The sequence below is a fragment of the Sciurus carolinensis genome, chromosome 1, assembly GCF_902686445.1.
Source record: "Sciurus carolinensis chromosome 1, mSciCar1.2, whole genome shotgun sequence".
Classification (NCBI taxonomy): Eukaryota; Metazoa; Chordata; class Mammalia; order Rodentia; family Sciuridae; genus Sciurus; species Sciurus carolinensis.
This window is the reverse complement of record NC_062213.1, coordinates 91054100-91077953: the sequence shown is the minus strand read 5'-3', so window position 1 is coordinate 91077953 and position 23854 is coordinate 91054100. Positions and strand designations below refer to the sequence as shown.

The following is a 23854-nucleotide window of genomic DNA, read 5'->3' as shown; positions in this document are numbered from 1 at the left end:
AGATAGTTGTCTTCAATTAATTTTGACAAGAATTTTCACTTAACAGGTTAGGCCTTTATGTATGTGCTGGAAACAAGTATTTTGTCTCGTATTTGCGATCTTCACTTTAATCTATGACTCTTCTTTTTTATCCTCTTTTTTTTTAATGTATTGCTCTGTTTTAACCTTTAAGACAAATACATCAGGAACCTGTTACTTTCTGTTCCCCCTACCTTCACCATGTTGATGAACTTCCTGTTTTACTTCTCTTCCATCCTGTCTTTATTTTTAAAACATAGTCATACGTAATGAAGTTTGTTTTTATTCTTCTGATATTTTGGCCTGAAGTATTTCTTAATCCATTGTTTTCCTATTGATTACTACTTTCAGTAGATATTTCCATGTGGGTATTTGTCTTTCAAACCTCCCTAGGCCTTAGGAGCCAGAGAGTACTTGTTGAGGCTTTCCTAATTAAATGTCATTTTGTCTAGGTTAAAATTACATTTCTAAGATTATTTTTTCACTAAAACCAGTTTGAAAACACCATTTTCTATATCAGAAGTGCAAGATATATATTTTTTTATTATTTTAAGTAATTTTTTGGTTCATTGTACACACACTTCCATTTATCTGGTTGTACACGAAATAGAGTCACACCGTTTGTGTAATCATACAGGTACATAGGGTAATGATGTTTGCTTATTCCATTATCTTTCCTTCCTCCCTCCCCCTCCTCACCCCTCATTTCCCTCTACACAATCCATTCTTCCTCCATTCTTCCCTTACCCACCCCATCCCCGTGATGTACCATCATCCACTTAACAGAGAAAACATTTGGTCTTTGATTTTTTGGGATTGACTTATTTTATTTAGCATGATATTCTCCAACTTCACCCATTTACCAACAAATATCATAATTTTATTTTTCTTTAAGGTTGAGTAATATTCCACTGTGTATATATTCCACAGTTTCTTTATCCATTCATCTATTGAAGTGCATCTAGATTGGTTCCACAATCTAGCTATTGTGAACTGAGTTACTATAAACATTGATGTGGTTGCATCAGTGTAGTATGCTGATTTTAAGTCCTTTGGGTATAAGCCAAGGAGTGGGATACTAGGTCAAACAGTGGTTCTATTCCAAGTTTTCCAAGGAATCTCCATGTTGCTTTCCAGAGTGACTGCACCAATTTGCAACACCATCAGCAATGTATAAGTGTACCTTTTCCCCACAACCTCGTCAACACCTATTGTTGCTTGTATTCTTGATAATAGCTATTCTAATTGGGGTGAGATGAAATCTTAGGTTAGTTTTGATTTGCATTTCTCTTACTACTAGAGATGTTGAACATTTTTTCATGTATCTGTTGATTGCTTGTATATCTTCTTCTGTGAAGTATCTGCTCATTTCCTTAGCCCATTTATTGATTGGGATATTTGCATTCTTGGTGTAAAGTTTTTGAGTTTTTTATAAATTCTAGAGATTATTGCTCTATCTGAAGTGTGTGTGGCAAAGATTTTCTCCCATTCTGTAGACTTTCTCTTCACATTTTTGACGGTTTCCTTGGCGAGAAAAGGCTTTTTTAGTTTAAATCTATCCTATTTATTGATTCCTACTTTTATTTCTTGTGCTTTGGGAGTCTCGCTAAGGAAGTCTGGTCCTAAGATGACATGATAAAGATTTGGGCCTACTTTTTATTGTATTTGGTACAGGATCTCTGGTTTAATTCCTAGGTCCTTGATCAATTTTGAGTTGAATTTTTTGCAGGGTGACAGATAGGGGTTTAATTTCATTTTGCTGCATATGAATTTCCAGTTTTCCCAGCACTGTTTGTTGAACAGGCTGTCTTTTTCCATTGTATGTTTTTGGCACCCTTGTCTAGTATGAGATAACTATATTTATGTGAGTTTGTCTCTATGTCCTCTATTCTGTACCATTGGTCTACCTGCCTATTTTGGTGCCAATATCATGCTGTTTTTGTTACTATTGCTCTGTAGTATAGTTGAAGGTCTGGTTTTATGATATCTCCTACTTCGCTCTTCCTGCTCAGGATTACTTTGGAGTCTCTTACTCTTCCAAATGAATTTCATGATTGCTTTCTCTATTTCTGTGAGGTACATCATTGGAATTGCATTTTTAATTGGAATTTGTGTAGCACTTTTGGTAGTATGACCATTTTGACAATATTAATTCTGCCTATCTAAGAACATGGGAGATATTTCCATCTTCTAAGGTTTTCTTTAATTTCTTTCTTTAGTGTTCTGTAGTTTTCCTTGTAGAGGTTTTTTTCACCTCTTTTGTTAGATTGATTCCCAAGTATTTTATTTTACTTTATTTATTTATTTATTTTTGCGATGCTGGGGATTTGAACTCAGGGCCTTGTGCTTGCAAGGCAAGCACTCTACCAACTGAGCTATATCCCCAGTCCTTATTTTATTTTTTGAGGCTATCGTGAATGGGATAGTTTTCCTAATTTCTCTTTTAGAGGATTCATCACTTATTAATAGAAATGCATTAGATTTATGAGTGTTGATTCTATATCCTGCTACTTTGCTGAATTCTTTTACTGGAAGTTATCTGATAGAATTTTTTGGATCCTCCAAATAAAGTATCGTGTCATTGGCAAAATAGTGATAGTTTGAGTTCTTCTTTTTCTATGATCTCTTTAATTTCTTTGGTCTGTCTAATCGCTCTGGCTAGAGTTTCAAGAATTATATTGAAATAGAAGTGGCAAAAGAGGGCATCCATGTCTTATTCCAATTTTTAGAGGGAATGCTTTCAGGTTTTCTCCATTTAGAATGATGTTGACCTTGGGCTTAGCATAGATAGCCTTTACAATGTTGAGGTATGTCCCTACTATTCCTCTTTTTTCTACTGTTTTGAGAATGAAGGGGTGCTGTATTTTATCAAATGGTTTTTTCTGCATCTATTGAAATAACCATGATTCTTAACTTTAAGTCTATTAAGGTGATGAATTATATTTATTGATTTCCAGATGTTGAACCAACCTTGCATCCCTAGGATGAAACCCCCTTGATCATGGTGCACTATCTTTTTAATATGTTTTTGCATGTGATTTCCTAGAATTTTTAAAAGAATGTTTGCATCTATGTTCAACAGGGATATTGGTCTGAAGTTTTCTTTCCTTGATGTGTCTTTGTCTGATTTTGATATCAGGGTGATTCTAGTTTCATAAAATGAGTTTGGAAGGGTTCCCTCCTTCTCTATTTCATGGAGTATTTTGAGGAGTATTGGAATTAGTTCTTCTTTGAAGGTCTTGTAGAACTTGGCTGAGAATCTGTCTGGTCCTTGGCTTTTCTTGGTTTGTAAGTTTTTTTTATGACTTTTTCTATTTCATTGCTTGAAATTGATCTGTTTAAATTGTGTATGTCTTCCTGATTTCAGTTTGGGTGGATCATATGTCTCTAGAAACCTGTTGATGTCTTCAAGATTTCCTATTTTGTTGGAGTATAGACTTTCAAAATAGTTTCTAAATATGTTTTGTATTTCAATAGTGTCTGTCATGACATTTTCTTTTTCATCACAAATTTTAGTAATTTGGGTTTTCTCTCTCCTTCTCTTTGTTAGTGTGGCTAAGGGCTTATCAGTTTTGTTTATTTTTTCAAAGAACCAACTTTTTGTTTTGTCAATTTTTTCAGTTGTTCCTTTTGTTTCAATTTCATTGATTTCAATTTTGATTTTAATTATTCCCTGTCTTCTTCTACTTCAGGTCTTGATCTGTTCTTCTTTTTCTAGGACTTTGAGCTGTAATGTTCAGTGATTTACCGGTATACCTTTTCTTCTTTTATTGAAAGCATTCTATGCAATGCATTTTCCTCTTACTACTGCTTTCAGAGTATCCCAGAGAATTTTATATGCTCTATCGATGTTCTCGTTTACCTCTAAGAATTTTCTTTATCTCCTCCCTGATGTCTTTTGCTATCCATGCATCATTCAATAGCATAACATTTAGTCTCCAGGTATTGGAGTAGTTTCTGTTGTTTATTCTATCGTTGATTTTTAACTTTATTCCATTATAATGTGATAGAATACAAGGTAGTACTCTATTTTTTTGTATTTACTAAGACTGCTTTGTAGCATAACATATGGTGTATTTTAGAGAAGGATCCATGTGCTGCTGAGAAGAAAGTGTATTTGCTCATTCATGGATGGAATATATCCATAGATGTCTGTTAAATCCAAATTATTGATTATGTTATTGAGTCCTATGCTTTCTTTATTCAATTTTTGTTTGTAAGATCTATCCAGTGGTGAGAGACATGTGTTAAACTCACCAAGTATTATTGTTTGTGGTCTATTTGGTTCCTGGAATTGAGGTGGATTTGTTTGACATACATGGGTGCATCATTGTTTGGTGCATAAATATTTATGATTGTTATGTCTTGCTGATTTATGTATCCCTTACACAGTATGAAATGTCCTTCCTTATTCCTTCTGATTAATTTTGGCTTGAAGACCACTTTATCTGATATGAGGATGAAAAACCCCACTTTTTTACAAAGTTTGTGTGCACGGTATGTTTTTCCCATCCTTTTACCCTTAGTCTGTTCATGTGTTTCTCTATAAGTCTCTTGGAGGCAGCATATTGTTGGGTCGTTTTTTAAATCCTGTCTGCCAGTCTATGTCTTTTGATTGATGAATTTAGGCCATTAACATTCAGGGTTATTATTGAAATAAGATTTGTATTCCTGGTCATTTTGGTTTAGTGTTGGTTTTTAACCTGACTTAGTTTCTCCTTTGATAGACATTTTCTTTAGTATATTTCCTTCCTTTGCTGGTTTTCATTTTTTTTTTTTTTCATTTCCTCCTCATGGAATATTTCTGTGAGAATGTTGTGTAGTGCAAACTTTCCATTTGTAAATTCTTTTAACTTTTGTTTTTCATGGAAGAATTCTATTTCACCATCAAATATGAAGGTTAGTTTTGTTGGGTATAAGATTCTTGGTTGTCATCCATTTTCTTTCAGAGCTTGAAATATGTTGTTCCAAGCCCTTCAAGCTTTTAAAGTCTGGGCTGAGAAATCCGCTGATATCCATATTGGTTTCACTACATATAATCTGATGCTTTTCTCTCACAGTCCTTAAAATTCTATTTTTATTTTGTATGTTAAGTATTTTAATTATATGTGCCTTGGTATGGATCTATTGTAATTTTGCATATTTTGTGTTCTATAGGCCTCTTGTATTTGATTTTCCATTTCATTCTTCAGGTTTGAGAAATTTTCAGATATTATTTCATTGAAAAGATTGTTCATTCTTTTGGTTTGTATCTCTGTGCTTTCCTCAATCCCAATAATTCTTAAATTTGGTCTTTTCATGATATCCCATAATTTGTGGGAAGGAAGTACATGAGAACACCCGGTGCTTTCTATTTTATTTTCTTGTAACCTAAAACTTCTCCAAAAATATAGATTATTCAACTTTTCTATGTACAAATATGAATGTACCACAGTGAATTTCACCTTTATACTTATCCACAATACACTATTTTAAAAACTATAAATAAATAGAAGAAAGATAGTAGAGGAAAGGAAACAGGAAGTGGGGAAGGAGAAGGAAAGGGGAGGTACAGGGGACTGAATGGGAATAAATTGTATTCCATGCTTGTATAATTATGTCAAAATGAACTCCAATATTATGTCTATATTAATAATGAACAAATTAAAAAAGTATAAAAATATAGATTAAGTTTTTTAAAAATATCAAAGATATTAATGAATAATCTGTTGAGATAAACCCAAAACCTATAGAAAAGAGTAAGGGTAAAAATTACTCAAACCAAATTGTTCATTTAGGAAGTTCAACTCTACTAGGAACCACTATCTATTATAAAGCCATGATAATTAAGGTTGTATGATAGTGGAACGCAAAAAACACAGTAAATAGATAGTGTGAAGATAGAACCACTTATATGTGAAAACATGTATTACATCACAGAGACCGAAGGACCAAATGTGAAAAGCGTTGAACCAATGGGAAATCTCCATAAATGAAATTCAGGGCATTGGATTTGTATCTCACATCACACAAAAATTACATATCATGAGAGATTAAAGGACTAATGTGACCAGTGATATCATTTTTAAAAAATAGGAAAAATTTAATTACATTGAGGAAGGGGAAAATATCTTAAAGCACAAGAAGTACAAGCCAGAAAAACTTTATTAAATTCCATCGAATGCAAATTCTAAGTTTCTTTACAAATAAGATAGGATATTAGAGGGCAAACACATACCAAACACTGGGAAAACATCTCTACAATATGTAATATAATTAATAGAGAGTTTGTATGCAGAATATATGGAGAACCACACATTCTAACATTTAAATGTCCCACTTGAAAAACTGGGTAAAAGATAATAACCACTTTATTCCAGGGTCCAATAGATATATGAGTAGATGTTCATCAGTGCTAGTGATTAGTACCTTCCAGAGCAGCAACATAAGTGATGGGGGACCTAAGCCAAGAACAAGAGAGGGTTTTTATGAGCTGAAAATAGCTGATGGTGACTGAGGGCTCTACCCTAATAAATGAATTAACTAGTGTCACTACAAAAATGTTTGTGAGAGTGAATTTGCTCTTTTTTGTTCTTCTATCATATGAGCATGCAATCAAAAGTTTTTCCCAAATGCCAGAGTCTTGATCTTTGACTTTCCAGCCTCTGGAACTATGAAAGATAAACTTCTGTTCTTTATAAATTACCCAGTATGTGGTATTCTGTTATAGCAACATAAAGCAGACTAAGACAGTAGGCAAATCTTACCTTGTCCATAATACTGAGGGTCAGAGAACAGTATCTTGGGTGAACTGGAAACTTCATTCATTCATCTATTCAAACATTCCCCATTGTGTAATGCTGTGAAGATGAAATTAATGGTACCCCTTTCCCTTTTCTTCTCGTTGAATGAAAGACTAGGGAGGTATGTATTATAAGTTGCTAGGAGGTGCACCTTTTCCCTTTGATATTTCACTTCATTCAAAGGAATATAGGTTCCTAAGTGTTGTATATGAAAGTACTTGGAAAGTTCTATTGACCTTCTTTAATCTATTAAGATTTGTAAGAAAAACATGTAAGTACTGCTGAGCTCTAACTTTTCATGCTCATTAATATGTTTACCGGAAGGACACTGCTCAGTATTTCTGACTGAGGAAATTGAAAGTTAGAAGCATTGATAGGAGGAGTATTGCTCTATTTCCTCCTTCCTCTCTGTTTCTTCTCCTAGTGGCTGTGAGCAGTGTGAGACACCCAGCATTGCTCAAGTTAGTAAGTGACTCTCACCAGTGCACTATTCCCCTGTTACCTTTGGAAATGCTTCTTCTTTTTTCTTTTTTTTAGCATTTCAGAACCCAATATCCTGCTCTTCAGGCTCTGAGAGATTTGCTGACTTATTTTCCTAACTAGAACAAGGAAATATTGCTTCCTACGTTATTGAAGTTTTCAAGACCTGACTACTGTTGAAGAACTTTCCAGGGGGGTGAGTCTTTTCAGTGCTTTCTGTAGAGAAGATCTGCATACCTCCCCCAAATCACAAGATCACCAGGGGAAATCAGTGTTGGGTCTTCTGGTTGGTGGGGTGAGGGGAGTAGGGCTGGCATCAGCTGTGCTAGAAACTGTGACAACTGCAGTAGCAAGACTGATTCACTTAGAAAGATAACAGACATCTTTATTCTCCAACACTGAGGCCTGAATAAAGGGAAGTGCATTTTGACTATAGCACATTTTAAAGTAAATTCTAAGAAGGAACTGGCATGAGTTCATATGCAGAAGAGGACTTTGGTTTTTCTTGGTTAGCGAGAGTATAAAAAACTTGGTGACTATAGTGAGGGGCCTCAGGAAAAGACAAGAATGAGACATGAAGAAAAAGTGTAAAATAATGTTAAGTAAAAGACACAACTGGATGTGAAGCTGCATTGTGTAGTATTATCACAATTTTATAAAATGTGAGAACAAATGCAAAGGCATAGTAGAAAATGTCAGATTCACAAACACACTTATTCAAATACATATCTTATCTTCATAAATAAGTTCAATTTTTCTTTAACTTCATTCTACAATAGGTAGTAGAGGTAGATTTCAGTCACTTTAGGATAGCTCTGCCAGCTTGGTAAAAGGTAGGGGAGAGGAAGGAAAGTCAATTAGAAACAGATTTCTATCACCTACTTTTAGAATTTTTAAAATTTTCTGTATAGCCCAGTCAATATTTCATGTGCACTTAAATAGAATATGAGATCTTAAATGTGTATTTCAGATTTTTTATATATTAGAATAATGTTGTTAAGTTTGTCAAATATGTTGCTCGGATTTTCTAAGTATTTTCATAATTTTTACCTTGTTCATTCAGTAATTTAGAGATATTCTGCCCTATGAACTATAAAATTGTCTTTTTTTTCTTGTAGTTCTTTGCAATCCATATATGCTTTGGCAGTCACACATACATGTATATCAGCTCTATATGTATGCGCAAATATGTGTATATAAAGGAAAATATATACCATAATACTACTTGTGGTACCATTTGATTCATAGTTATAATATATTGTTATTAGAAAAATTCATAATTCTAATTGCTGAGTTTTCCTAGGATTTGAATATTGAATTATAAGATGGTATCTGATAATGCATTTACCTTAAAGTCTACTTAAATCCACAATGATAGAGAGAAATTCGCTTTCCTTTATTACTTGTTGCATAATGATTTGTTTCTAATTTTTCCACCTTTGATATTTTGTTAATAATATTGAGATAAATATCTTCAATTAATTTGGACAAGAATTTTCACTTCACTGGTTAGACCCTTTATGTATACACTGGTAACAAGTATTTTATCTTGTTTTTGCTCTCTTCACTCCAATCTATGACACTTCTTTATTCTCCTCTTTTTTTTAAACTTATTTCTCTATCTTAACCTTTAAGAAAAATACATCAGGAAACTGTAACTTTCTTACCTTCTGTTTCCCCCCTACAGTCACCATGTTGGTGGACTTCCTGTTTTGCTTCTCTTCCATCATGTCTTTATTTTTAAGACTTAGTCATATTTCATCAAGTTTGTTTTCATTCTCCTGATCTTTTGGCCTGAAGTATTTCTTTCTTTCTTTCTTTCACTCTCTCTCTCTTTTTTTTTTTTTTTTTTTTTTTTTTGGTTGAGGATTGAACGCAGGAGTACTCAAACACTGAGCCACATCCCCAGCCCCTTTTATGTATTTTATTTACAGACAGGGTCTCACTGAGTTGCTTAGTGTCTCACTCTTGCTGAGGCTGGCTTTGAACTTGCATCCTACTGTCTCAGCCTCCCAAGCTGCTGGGATTACAGGTGTGTGCCACCAGGCCAGACTCCTGAATTATTTCTTAATCTATTGTTTTCTTATGAACTACTACATCCAATAGATATTTCCATGTGCATTGTTGTCTTTCAAAACTACCTTGAAAATAAAAGAGTAGTTGTTGAGTCTTTCCTGCTTAAATATCACTTTTTATAGGTTAAAATTGCATTTCCAAAATTATTTTTTCACAAAAACCAGGTTGAGAGCACCCTCTTCTATATCTGAACAACTGGAAATGTTTTGAAATTCAGTATTTGGAGTTCACAAAAGATTATTGATACATTTGTTCTAAGTACTGTACTACTAGAAACTCCATTGAAATTTGAATCATTACTCCAGTACCAAAAGCAATACTATTTCAAGAACAAAACACAGAAAAATGTCAAGATTTAAGTGGGAAGAATAAGGATTACACATATCCTCTTGGCATCTCATATTTGGTTATATTTTTACAAATAAATTGTGTTGTCACACTCTCAAAGCTTTCTAATTTAAAACTTTTGGATTATGTAATAGATAAGGGATTTTCAAACAATATTATATGAACATTATTCGATTGTCTTACTGTAGGCAGTCTTGCTGTTGAAAATCAGTTTCAATCTGAGTCTTCACTCTATAAGCAATATCTTTATTTCTAAAAACTTACAACATATTTATTTTGGTTTTAAAATTCTTCACCTTCACTATGATGTTCTTTGTGTGAATTTTCTCTTCGTTCTATGGGCCTCTTCAATTTCAGAATATTCCTGTTCCCTCAAGGAGAAAGCAATTAACATACCCAGAAATTTGGACAGCCCACATACACCAAAGGTGTACAAAGAAAAGAATCCTACACTAAAAAGACTTGTAAGTTAAGCAGAAAATTGGAATCCATACCATGTACCCAGTGTCACTAAGGAAGACCACAAGAGGCTACCAAGGTTCAGAGGTGTGACTCTCATCCTTGTGGGAACTCTGGGCTTCCAGAAGACAAAACTTCAGTTCAGTCTTAAATACTGCAGTGGGAGGAAATCAGAGAAAGAAATACAGGAGAAGTTTTTCAGGCAATGAAAAGGGAATTAGCAGTCATAAAGCATGGACAGACAAGTTGTGTTATTTCAGAATCACATGATATAATGAATGCACAGAAGAAAACAGAAGTAAGATGCAGATCACTCAAAGTCTTCCAGATAATTGAAGGAGTCAGGAATATTTTTTAAAAGAAATTAAGGAACTATTAAAGAATTTCAGCAGTATTGTGCTGGGGGTAATAGAGAAAAAATTGACTCTATGAAAAATCTAAAGAACTTAAGCCTGAAAGGAGAAAAATCAAGCAACTATTGAAATAATTGTACCAATAAATACTGTGACCCTACAAATAAAGCTTGTAGATATTCAGCAAGTGACAGCAATGGGGCACAGAGGACACAGAATGCATGCTCCAACACCAGAGAGACACGGTGCTAATGAGAACTGGTTAGGGAGCAGCCAAGTGGACAAGGGTCAGGAACTGAGCCTGGAAGTGGAGTGCAGCAGCAGATGGTCATACCTTGGTAGGTGAGAGGCTGCACCCATTGGCAGAGCAGCCACTTCATGCATAACAGCCCAGCAGAGAGTCAGAACAGGGATAGCCAGGGATAGGCTACAGGTCCAAGAGAGAAGGAAAGGGAAGCCAGGGACTCTGACCCCAGCCAGCCCTCAGACTAAGCCCTGCCATGACTGCCTATTTCCAGACCTCCTTTGACCACACCCACCACTGAATCCACTCAGCTATGATCACTCACAGGGAAGAATTTCTTAGAAATGTTTACAGCAGCATCTCTCTACCCATTTCCACAGCTATACCTCTGGTAAGTGGACCCTCTTCATCACACACACACCTGTGGACAACACTTGGACAGGGGTCATTCACTCACATACACACATCGCTTTTTTTTTTTTTTTTTTTTTTTTAACAGACTGCATTTTGATTCACTTGGAAAGTGTTGGTATACAAGTGTCAGACTGTATGCTGTTCCTCTCTTCTAGGCTCATCCATAACTTGAGAGATGGTGAACGAATATAAGAAAATAGTTCTGCTGATAGGGTTAGAGGCCATCAATGATTATCACTTTAGACTAATTAAGTCCTTATTGGCCAAAGATTTAAAACTGACTAGAAATATGCAAGATGATTTTGACAGAATTAGGATTGCTGACTTGATGGAAGAGAAGTTCCAAAATGACGCTGGGCTGAGAAAACTGATAGCAGTGTGCAGAGACATACCAGCACTTGCAGACCTCGCCGAAACTCTCGAAAAACGGAGGTTGAAAGGTAACCAGGAGGCACCCCTGACTCCCATCCTTTCTGCACCCTCCCCAACCTTGACTAGAAGCCTGATCTGCTCACAACTGATACATCCCTTTCCCAGTCTAAACCTCAGTAACCATAGCAACAGTGGTTTTTGAGATGCCAACAATTGGACAACTTAGAAAACTCCTTTACAACCAAAGTTTCTAGTGTATTGTGGCAGAAGGAGGTATGTATTTTGAGAGAGGAGATAAAGAAGACAGTTGAGGAGGCATCAAGAGACTAGGGCTTTCAATACATTACCATGGAAAATGACAAAGTAAAATTAGAAAAAACGTTCATTTTAAAAATATTTAAATAAATTACTATTACTGCTCTATTACAATACTTGTGTCATCATTAATATCTTCTCTGGTAACAAAAATGAAGTGGTATTTAAATAAAAGACTGCCTCTCAGTGATGTAAAGAACTTCACTCTTGACAATATTGGGTTTAAAAAGCACGTGTAAGAACTCAAACTCCAGCATAACCATTTTGTCATGTCACAAAGCAGATGAAGTTTCTTCCTCTCTTTTCTCTAATTTGGAAAAATTTTCTACAAAGATGACCTATGCTTAATATCATGTAAGTTTTATATTCTTAAAAGGTAAATGTAGAGTAAGAGGTTAGGAAAGGGATTGATCCTTGTCCAGGAAATCCCCAGGATAGGAAGGCTGTGCTCACTGCACACAGGAAGTCCCCAGGACAGGAAGGCTAAGGAAACCCCTGAGACGGAGACTGTGCCTAGGTGGCTACTACCAGGCTGAACTGATAGCACAGAGGTGGACACCCATAGTTAGACACAAAAGCAGGAACAGATAGGAAACAGCACTAAAACTGCTTCCCCTGTCTTCAACTAGAAGCCCTGAGTTTCTTGTGCTTTCTTTTACTTCATCAGTTAAAAGAAAATCCAAAGGGGAAAGAAAATCTACAGTGAAAAAAGGTCAGCAGGATGAAACTACTACTGCCCCTTCTACATCCCCAACAAAACCAGATTCGGAACCAGAATCAAAGGAAGAGATCCCTTCATTGAAGGTAGGACAGCTGAGCTCCCACTGAAAAAGTGTCCACTCCTGCTCTTCCAACTCTTGCCTTTTAATGAACACTCCAGTCTCTATCTAGTCCAAGAACATAGAGAAAATGAGGTTCAGAGTCATCAGACTCATACTTATTGGTCTCCCATTTTGTTTGAGTACTGCTGTGCACCTCAACATAGGTATTATAATCTCCCATAACAGAAATATGAAGTCATTACCCTTTTGTAAGATATGTACTCAAATAGCAGTCAGTTCAGGGCAATGACTTGCCAAAGCCTATTGAAAGACACTGAGTTCAAATTTATATTATCTAAATCCAAGTCGCCTACTCTTCTGCAGGAAATGAGTACAGGGCTGAATGCACATAATTTTTTCTGCTCTTTCTATGAAGCAGTCTATATGCCCAGTACTTACCTTCTGGGCATCTTTTTAGAGGATGAACTATAACTTCCTGGAATTTCCAATGGTATCAGTATAATTAGAATCTGTTTATACAAAATAACTTTTTTATCTAAAGGTGTTGTACTTCAATTAACATTAAACTCCATTACCCAAGGCTGGGAGTGTGGCTCAGTGGTAGACCACCTAATTAGCATGCACAAGACCCTGGTTCAATTTCCAGCACCAAAAAGGAAAAATTACCTTTACCAAGACAAAAAGGGGGAAAAAAAACTTCTTTCAGGAAAACAAAATCAAGAAATCTGAAGACCCTGAGGGAATGCAGCTTCCCCGGGAGCAGAGGCAGTCTCTAGCACCTTCAGCAACCAGCAAACAGAAAACTGAGGGCTGTCCCCAGACTCCTCATGGGCATCCACCAACACCATTCAGCAGTCCTCCAATCAAGGTACCTCTTCCTGAATACTTCTCCTTCCCCACACCATATTCTAGGGGTCATTATAACCTGAAGGAGCTTCTCTAATCCCCTACTGTACACCATTTCTTCCTACAATTAAATCAGACATTCATTTATCAAGTGCATATATCAAGATCTCAGTTCTATTTACAAGACCCACATTGGTGAAATAATTCCTGATCTCCACAGTGTTACTTCTTGTGTTGGTCCAAGAGAACATGGGTGTGGGTAGGAGAGTGGCCAGACAGATAAAGATGAATACAAGTGTGCTCATTCTATGTTGCAGTTTCTTTTCAACACTTTCCTGTTTGCTCCCTAACCAAACTTCTGAGTTAATTTTCAGCAGTCTAGGCTACTCCATACCAGGTCTTTTGGCCTATGCTCTGTTCCTACTTTGGAATTCCTTATTAATGTCTCCTCACTGGCCAGATATATTCACCCATCAGGTACCAGCATAATTTGTTTCTCAGACAAGAAATCACGGAAAGTCCCCCTCACAAAAGAGCAGATATTGGCCCTATGCTTTTCTATTATAGCTTGTATCCTACTGTAATACATCAATGTCTTTCTTCTCTACTAGATGATAAGCTCACATGATAGGTAACTGTACCAGAGGGGAGAAAACACAAAGGTGGAAAAGTGAATTCACACCTGTATCAACTCCATCATAATCTGCTTTTTGTTTTGCCCTTTTTATTCTGCCTCAATGTGTTTCCTGTGGTTACCAGGGACCCAAGCGTAAGAAGTCTGTATCTTTCATGAATGAGGAAGAAAAAAATTTTTCAAATCTTCAGGAGGTTCAGGTAAGAGCACAGGTTAAGTCAGTCTTCTCTATCATAGTTTCTAACTCAAGACCCAGCCTGCACTTTGATCTAGGCTACATCTGCACCCTAGAGCCACACACTGATGTTGAAGACAGACTTCCTATGGAGAGAGACCTTTGATTTTGGGCTTTGTTTTCTTTCTTTCTTTCTTTGTTTCTTTCTTTCTTCTTCATTCATTCAGTCAGTCATTGCTATGAGGAACTGAACTCAGGGGAACTTAACCACATCCCCGGATCTTTTTATTTTCAATTTGAGTCAGGGTCTTGCTAAGTTGCTTAGGGCCTTGTTAAGTTGCTGAGGCTAGTTTTGAACTTGTGATCCTCCTGTCTCAGCTTCCTGAGTTACTGGTATTAAAGTGGTGTACCACCATGCCCAGCCTCTGTTGTTATTATTGTTATTAGTTCCAAGAACACATATTTCCCCAAATCTCTCCTGAAAATTCATAGAAATAAAAAACTGTGGGAGAGGACTGTTCATTTTTGTTTCAGGAACCTGTAGAACAGGTGTCAGGGAAAAAAATTGTGCATTTTCTTAATGGTAAGATTTAGTCAATAAACCAAATTCATAACCACAGCTGACTTTGATTTGAAATTTCCTCCCTTATAACCCAGGAGGCTTGCTTACCCAAACATACACCTAAAAACTGTGCTTGATTAAGTTGTTTTAAGTCATTTGGCAATAGATGTAGAACCCAGGTTCATGTACATTATCTCACTTATTCTTTATAATACCATATGAAAATGGTCTTGTTAGTCTCATTGCACATATGAGAAAATGGAGATGCATAGAGGTTAAAATCTTCTACAAAGTCACACAGGTAGTAGATATTAGAGCCAGGATTTAAATCCAACCACCCTTGAACTTTAAAATTTGAATGTTTAATGGTCATAGATCAAATGTAGGGTAAGTATGCAGATGTTAAAATGTCTCCAATTTAGGTTTAAAGACTCTTGAATGGACCCTGCTGTTTTGGGTTTGTTACTGTTGCACAAGTGCCTGGGGTGGGCAGAAGCTGTTCTAAGGAGCTATGCTACCTGTGAGGGCTCTTCAAGCAGTTCTCTCACATCTGTTAACTGGCACTTCAAAAGTCAGATTACTGAATGCTGTCAATCCTGTCAAAACTGGTCAGTTCTGTGTCACTCTGACCTGATTATGATGATGTTTAATGGACTTCCATTAGTGTGATCAAAGTTGCAACACCATATGATTTTAGAAAGATTTCCCATTATTACTTGAAATTGTCTAACAATGAAGCTAAAGGTAATGCTTTAGGTAGTATGTTGAACTGCTGTGAATGCAACTAGGAACTCAGAAAGATTCTGGCTCCTATTCCACACTATAAAGGTAGCAGGATCCCTGAGGAACTGTGAATTTGATGAACCTGTTCTGTTGCAGTTATGATCAGACACCTGAAAGGATGAAGACCTGTATTTCCTATATGTCAAAGAGCACAGGACAGGAACTGGTGCATGTATTTACTTGATTGATAAGGCTTGGTTAAGAAATGCCCATAAACGTTAGCCTGTTTTGCCTCCTCCCCCCCAAAAATAACCCTAAGTATTGTATGTAAGCAAATGATTTAGTTCAGTTTGACAGGACCCTTAGAACCAGTGTTATATCCCAGACCACTGAAATTCCAATCCTTTGAGATTTTAACATTTAAAAGGAGGACTGGGGTAGGAGGAGGTGAGGTATCTGAATGTGTGCTATTGTTCCTCCTGTAACCCTGGAGAAAATTGGCAGGTGTAGGTCCTATGTAAAAGAGAAAAAAATTAAAATGAAATATGAATTTCATCTGATTTTTAAAAACATTAAACAGAAAAAAAAGAACAGAAATCTATTTTCCTTTAGGAAATGGATGACACAAACAACCAAACACATGATAACGTGAAGGTACAGGAATCTCAGGGACAGTGTCAACTCTCAGAACTGTCAGAAGTTGGCACACAAACATCTGTGAGTATGTTCCACACGTTGGAGACGTCTCCCAGAAAACCATCTGGCAGTCTCCAGACTCCTCAGATGCCTCCAACAGCACCATCTGGAAGAACCCACACTACGGATTTATCTCCAACATCATCCAGAGAAATCCAGATGCCACACTTAAAGATAACATCATCTTCAACGTCATCCAGCAGAATGCAAACTCCTCAGTTATCTCCAACATCATCCAGCAGAATCCAGACTCCACATGTGCAGCCAGCAGTATCATCCACCAGTCTCCAGACTCCTTCAGTGTCTCCAACATCATTCAGCAGTTGCTTACTCATGGTAAAAGTTTCCTGTTCTTACAGTGTAATAACAGGGATTAACAGAATCGTGGAGGAGCTACTCACATTTATTTAGTTCACCAATTTTTATTGGATATATTTAGAGATCCTATCCTAAATTTGAATTCTAATTCACATAATGCTCTACTCCATCAGGATAATCTATGACTTTTAATGAACACATAATCTTCCCTATTCCATAAGCAGTAAAATGAGACATTAGTTTATTTGATTTTATTTTTGTGTTTTGGTTTACATTTTTATTTTTTCCTCACTGCAATGTGTAAATGGTGTCATAGGGTAAAATAGTGTGTAGAAATACAGAGCCTACTGGAATCTATTGCAATTCCTTTTCTTTATTTTTTAGTACACAAATGACATCTTAGAAAATTTGTGAAATATAGATACATGGACAAAAATAATTAAAATTTATCTGGAATATTTTCTCTATCACATATCAATTTCAGTGTACAGTCTTCTCTATCTTTTGTCATATATATGTATCATTTTCTCCCAGGTTGGATCATGTTGCATGTATTCTTATATAACCTTGGCTTTCAAAACTCTTTTTAAATATATCTTGAGGTACTATTCAATCAACCAGTATAGACTTCAATAATTTTATTGTATGTGAAAAATTCCATGATTGTTTATGCATTATAAAAATAATTTCATATTATCTGGTTTTATATTACTTTTAGTATTCCCTAAACATAAGAACATGTATCCCTCAGTTCTTCTTTATCACCTGCAGAAATTATATAATTTCTTTTTCAAGTTCTATACACTTTTTGTCAGGTATTATTGTCAAAATTAGGAGGTTCTTTGTTATGCTTAAGGGATCCTGGGAATGAATTTCCTGATGTAGGAAAGTATTTGATCACATTGGTGAGAAGGCAAAGTGAAACTCCATCCCTCATATGTCATATTCTGTAGAACTTTCTAGGTCATATCTCAGTGAGCACTGCTGGTCTTTGAAGAATATCCATGAAGAATTCCCATGGTTGCTTCCATGAAGAAGCCTGCACTACTTCCAGATCCGCAGATCCCTTCAATTCAAAGTGCTCTCCTGCAACTCAGAAAGAGTGCAGGGCACTGTGGAGAAATGTGGTCAAAATAAGTTCCTTCATGATTAAATTCCAATTCTGATCCCCCTGAATGCCTGCTATCATTCAAACTGAACAACACAGCCTAGAACTGTTCAGACTAGGAAAGTTCTAAGTGTTCTTTCATTGTCTGCCTTATGAACTCATTTGCAATACACCACTGATTTCTTGGAAAGGGCTTTATGATTTGAGTCTTCTAAGTGCCCCTATTAGGATGAGTACCAGTTGAAATTACTACCTAAATCTTTTCATTTTTTCACTACCTAGATTTACTGTGTCTGCCATTGTTGTCCAGATTTTCCCCAGCTCTGCCCAATTAATGTTTCTTTGAGGATCAACATTGAGAATCTTCTTGAGGTTCCTTGAGAATCAACACTGAACCTGAGAGGGCTCTCACTGGACAGTGACCCTGGATTTCCTGTCTTAACTATGTTTTTGCTGTGCACTTTCTAAATAGAATCGAAGATTGACAACTATACCTAAAGAAGCTTCCAAAGAATGTGGCTACCAGAAGGGCCCCAAAGAAGTGATGGTGTTGAAAGCAACAGAATCATTTACATATGAGTTCAAAGAATGTGAGAAAAGAATGTTTCATGCTACAGTGGCTACTGAGAGTGAATTCTTCCGTGTGAAAGTTTTTGACATCAGCTTGAAGGACAAATTCATCCCAAGGAAGGTTATTGCCATATCAGATTATATTGGCCGCGATGGGTTCCTGGAGATATATAGTGCTTCAAGTGTGTCTGATGTGAGCACTAACAGAAAGATGGAGATCTCATACAGGCTGGTTCAAATTGCCAATGGGACTCCTAAAATTGAATATCTTTGCTCACAATGTACAGTAAAATACGTGAATGGGGTGTACACAGTGTATAAGGTAAGCCACAGCATTATTTCATAAAATTTCTTCTGCAAACCTAGATTTTAAAGGTCTTAACTTGCCAACTGGAGTTGGGTCAACTTACTGAACACAGGAAATCAAGGCCTCACTGATCAGGGATAGGGAAGTGGAGACTTCTCACTTCAGAGAAGGGCATAGTAAGTCTCAGAGCATCTCTCTTTTCAGGATATCACCATGAAAGTTCTTCAGAAAGAGATTCACCAAGAATCTTTGGCATTCTAACAGCTATTCTGATACATTATTACCCACCCTGGTCTACAACAGTATCTAGTTCATCTCAATACATATATCCTGAGGATTTTGCTTGAGTTTTCCCCATCTGTATCAGTGACAACTTAATTGTAAATGAAGAGTTAACCCCCCAAATCTAGATCTGGTTGTGATGACCAGAATAAGAAACCAAATAGATTACTCTGCCCTAGGATGTGGTGACATCTAACAGTAAGCCCAGATTCTGATCAGCTGAACTCTGACCTTTTAGAATGCTCTCACCTTTTCCCATTCATTACTTTTCAACAAGAGATTTTTGAGCAACTGACTTCTCCATTAAACCATAAGAAAAGCATAGAAGTTGAAAGACCAGAGACCTATAGTTTAATTTCTCAATTTACAAAGGACAGTGAAGTGCAAAGAAACTTGGTGAATTCTTAGACTTAGGGTCTTTCAGTCCCAATGCACCATGTAAATAGTAACCTTAGCTGAGTTAACTGCTTGTTGGAAGTGCATTAATATGCTATATATGCCTTTGAGGATGGTATTTCTTTTTTCATTTTGGTAGTGGGGAGTGAAACCAAGGTTGGTTAACCACTGAGTTACCTTCATAGTTTTATCTATCTATTTATCTATCTATCTATCTATCTATCTATTTATCAAGTTGACCAAGCTGGTATTGAATTTCTGATCATTTGGATTTAGCCTCTAGAGCAGCTGGGATTACAACACCACCCAGATGGGGGTGACTTTTTCTTTTACCTGTGCTATTTCCTGTAAACTCTGTTTAAACAATTGTACATATATATGTACATGTATATGTAGAATTCATTAATATAGTGAAATACAAACAAAAGACAATGGGACTAGATGATCCGGATTTAATATTTAGAGCAGAGCAAATCAATGGAGAAGATAGAGAAAGAAGTTGTATATTGAGATAATATAATCTACTTAATGAGGACTTGTGATAGTCTTTCTCAGGCTCCCAGTGAGCCATAAATGGCCTTTCTTCTCCTCTTTTCTTGTGGAGGTATCAAAGAAACCTACCAAGGTAATCAGATTTCTCTCTATTCAGCTCCTTGACATCTCAACTATGCCAGTGTGGAAAGAGTAAAAATTAGGGAGCTAATAAAGTCTTCTAGCAAAATCTAACTGATGGAGACATTAAATAAGGAAAGCTTGAGAGTTTGGTTGAAAATATCTTAAGCTATTTGATACCTCTGGTTCAGAACATACAGCTCTATTTACCTTGTCATAGATGAACATTTTCATTTATACCCTTTATTTTTCTTAGATCTAAGAGTTCTTGATACATTTATCAGAATATGAGTGTTAATTATCTTTTGCAGAAAAATGTGAGGGAAGATTGTACTTATTATGAAATACAAGATAATACAGGGAAGATGGAAGTTGTGGTGCATGGACGGCTGATCTATATCAACTGTGAGGAAGGAGATAAACTTAAACTCTTCTGTTTTGAATTGGCCTTCAATGAAGATAAGTGGCAGCTGAGGTCTGTAAAGCACAGTTACATCAAGGTGGGTATTCTATGGGAATGTCATTCTTCCAAAGGGCTACTGGTTTTCTTAAAATTTTTATTTGTTCTTTTTAGTTATACATGACAGTAGAATGTATTTTGACGTATCATACATGGAGTATAACTTCCCATTTTTGTGGTTCTATGTGATAGGAGTTATACTGGTCCTGTATCCATATATGAACATAGGAAATTTATGTCTGATTCATTCTACTGTCTTTCCCATTCCTACTTGGAAGGGAACCACCATTTGACCCAGATATCCCACTCCTCAGCATATATCCAAAGGACTTAAAATCAGTGATGCAGCCACATCAATATTTAGGCAACTATTTTTTATGCTATACTTTAAGAAAACTAAGTAACTGGAGTTACACAGAGAGTTCAACAGGTGGAAAGAAAACTAAGCTCTGCCCATTAGTGCATATAAACTTTTTCCACTCTTTAAAAAAACGAATCATAGTGAGAAAGTAAACTCAGAGAGCCTTAAAATTCTTTATATTCTAAGCTAAATAATGAAGATTTGTTGAATTGATCAAAGCAAGGAAATAATTTAATGAGAAATTTGGGTTCCATTAAGGCAGATATGTTTAAAATTCTGGCTCAGTGATTTTCTAATTGACTAAAGATTTAAAAGATAAAGAACTTCTGAGTCATCATCTATAAAATGGGGAAATGTTTTCTACCACAAAGGGTCATCAATAGAGGTCATAACAGACCTAAATTACCAATGATGTCCTGAGCAAATCGGAACACAAGTACTTGCCTGTAGAGAAATGGTACATGATGGAGTCTGTGCTCTGTCACACTGATGCACAGGTTCATGTGCAAGTCTTGGAACATTGCAAAAGGCTGATACTGGAGTGCAAGCAAATCAAATAAAAAGGCTGACCTGTTCAAGCACACAGAAATGCACTTGCTCTGAGATCTCTCTGATCCTCAGTATCATCAGTCAAACATTCTTCACAGTAGTTGCACTACGAATGCCTTTATAACTTCCTCCCTCCCTCCTGCCCAATGAACACCTCCCACTCAGTTTTGCCATTGGGTATACCAGCTCTTCTCTTCTGTTGTTCCCTCACATCACCTGCAGCCATGCTGGATAAAAGCCAATAGCTGATTTCCTAGTCCTGAGTAAGTGAGAAGAAGTGACTGCAACCACGGTAATTGGTTATAATAAATAAGTAAGTGTAAGAAAAGAGATGATGTTTGTGGGGGAAGACAGCGTGGATGAAGAAAGAAATGTGTGACCAGCTGCATTTCAACTTTTTACTTTCTTCTTCAAGGTTATCAAGGCCAGGAAATTCAAGACAGGACCACTCAATGCTGACTCACATAGGGAATCTTCACAGGAATCTCCCTAAATGCCAGTGCACCATTGATAACAATGTTCACAGAGATAAGATCCAAGTACTGAAAAAAGATACATGTATATACATATATATATGAAATATACATATAAAATCCAGCTTTTGTGCTGAGGATATAGTTCAGTGTTATAGTGCTTTCCTTGCAAGCATGAGGCTGTGAGTTCAATCCCCAGTACCACAAAAATAAATAGGAGTAATAAATGAATAAAAACAAAAATAGCACTTAATTCTAAGTGGGAATTACAAGTGTTTTTGTCCTCTACTTTTTTACATTTTCTAAATTCCATATTTTGCATCTATAACTTCTATAATTGTTTTTAAATTAATAATATTTTTCAAGAGCAATGGTAGGCTCTAGTCACAATTAAATAGGCTATAACCTGCTCAAAAAAAAAAAAAAAAAAAAAAGGAGGTAGAAGATGAAATTTAGCCTGGGCTGTAATTGCAAAGCCCTGTGTACTGGGAGGGATTGCTTTAGCCCAGAAGAGGGAATATTTTTGAGTATCTGTCTCCTAGAGAGACCAGAATTGGGGACCTTGTCTGCCAAATCCATGTGGAGCACTCTTCTGGTGATTTGCATGAACACACTAGTATGTTAAAAGAATTTCTGGCCCGGTCTGATATGTTTGCTGTTTCTGAACTATGCAGTTCCATTCATTTACTCAAGTACCAACAGTCCTCAGTGGCTATCCACTCACAGTCCTCCTTCTCACATTCTGCATGTGTGGATCCATCAAAAAGTTGTCCCAGGCACATCTGCATTAGGCAAACACCAAAGAACTGATTTTCTTTAGAGTAGAATAGCAGAAAGCAGATATCTGCAAAGAAATTGTACCCTTTTATTTTTATTGGTCACATATTGGTACCTGGTGTTTTGTGATTGTTTTGTGTCATTTAATCTTCATTTTAGTCCTAGAAGGTGGATGGATAGTTTCCTCCATCGTCCTCTGTGTCATTTGTGGCAGACAAGCAACAGACACGCAAAATCACTCTCCTAATGACACCTGAATGGGAAAGTAGAGAGCTTGATTAAGAATCCAGGGAACTTCTCCAGTGTGGGGCGTGTGATGGGGAAGAGTCTGGAACTCAGTTGGAAATTGGGAGAGCATGGGGATGTTTAGTACAATAAAGGTCCAATTTGTGTAAGGAAAAGAGGCTTTAAAGTTCTACCATTAGGCTCTGGGGCCCAAGGCCTGAGGAATAACATTGTATTGTTTTGCCATAGATTGCTTCCCTTCTGATTGTTTCTTTTCTTATAGTTGACTCAGATGCTAATTAGGCATTTTCTTGCCTAATACTACTCTAATAACATATGTGTGTGTATGTGTGTGTGTGTGTATCTATATATACATATACACACACATATACACATACTGTTATAAACTTTTATAGTCACATAACCGCACATGTACTTGCAAGGTTATGTATTTCATGGGTATACTCATCTACAGTTAAAAATCCGAAGTTCAAAGATATTTAATGAAGTGTCTAAATCAGTTTCTCAGCTAATTAGGAACAGAGATCATCCAGGGATGTTAGCCTGGTAAACTTATTCTAAATTCAAACTTGACTTATGGACACTAAGGAAAAAGACTGCTTCATACACAAACGATGTTTGTATACTTTATGTAAACTTCCTGTAATTTGCTATTCTTGAGTCTTAGAAAATGGCAATTTAAAGACTGAGTCACAGGTGACTTGCCCAGCGTCCCGGCTCTGCTTTCCTTCATGCTAATTCCCCTTTGAACTTGTAAGAACTGTGTCTCCAACTGAGATAATAAAAAAAATCACATTCTATGCAAGAGTTTGCTTCTTTGTTTTGATTTCATTTAAAAAGCTTCATTGTCTAATTCCACAGTCCCACTCTAGCTTATATCTGTGGGCCATACCAATTATCAGAGCTCCTCTTTGGGATAAAAATAAACTAAGAAGCCAGAATCCAGAGCTGCTGCTAGATTTGAAGCCAAATAGGTCAGGACAACTCGCAGAGATGCTAATCTGTAACCATAAACATCTTACAGAGTGGGTGGTACCAAGCAGTTTTAAGGTATCTAAGAGACAGAGAAATGTCATTGTGAAGATTTCTGGGGTATCCCAGTGTGACAATGATTAG

At 36.3% G+C, this 23854-nt stretch overlaps 1 protein-coding gene across 6 annotated transcripts in view; it reads left to right on the top strand.

Moving 5' to 3' along the window:
• LOC124987253 (interferon-activable protein 203-like) overlaps positions 1–22161 on the top strand; it is a 28703-nt gene extending 6542 nt beyond the window's left edge. For 2 of the 6 annotated variants that reach the window (XM_047556405.1, XM_047556375.1), the window contains 8 exons: positions 11330–11614; positions 12529–12665; positions 13350–13511; positions 14249–14323; positions 16196–16615; positions 18178–18597; positions 20184–20372; positions 21658–22161. In XM_047556405.1, coding sequence (XP_047412361.1) covers positions 11350–11614; positions 12529–12665; positions 13350–13511; positions 14249–14323; positions 16196–16615; positions 18178–18597; positions 20184–20372; positions 21658–21735 — 1746 coding nt within the window. In that variant the 5' untranslated portion in view covers positions 11330–11349 and the 3' untranslated portion in view covers positions 21736–22161. Of the gene's footprint in view, positions 1–7291; positions 7477–10423; positions 11152–11329; positions 11615–12528; positions 12666–13349; positions 13512–14248; positions 14324–16195; positions 16616–18177; positions 18598–20183; positions 20373–21464; positions 21619–21657 lie in introns of those variants that run through there. The other 4 variants (XM_047556395.1, XM_047556385.1, XM_047556365.1 and 1 more) reach the window with 4 other exon arrangements.
• Positions 22162–23854: the final 1693 nt, after the last annotated feature.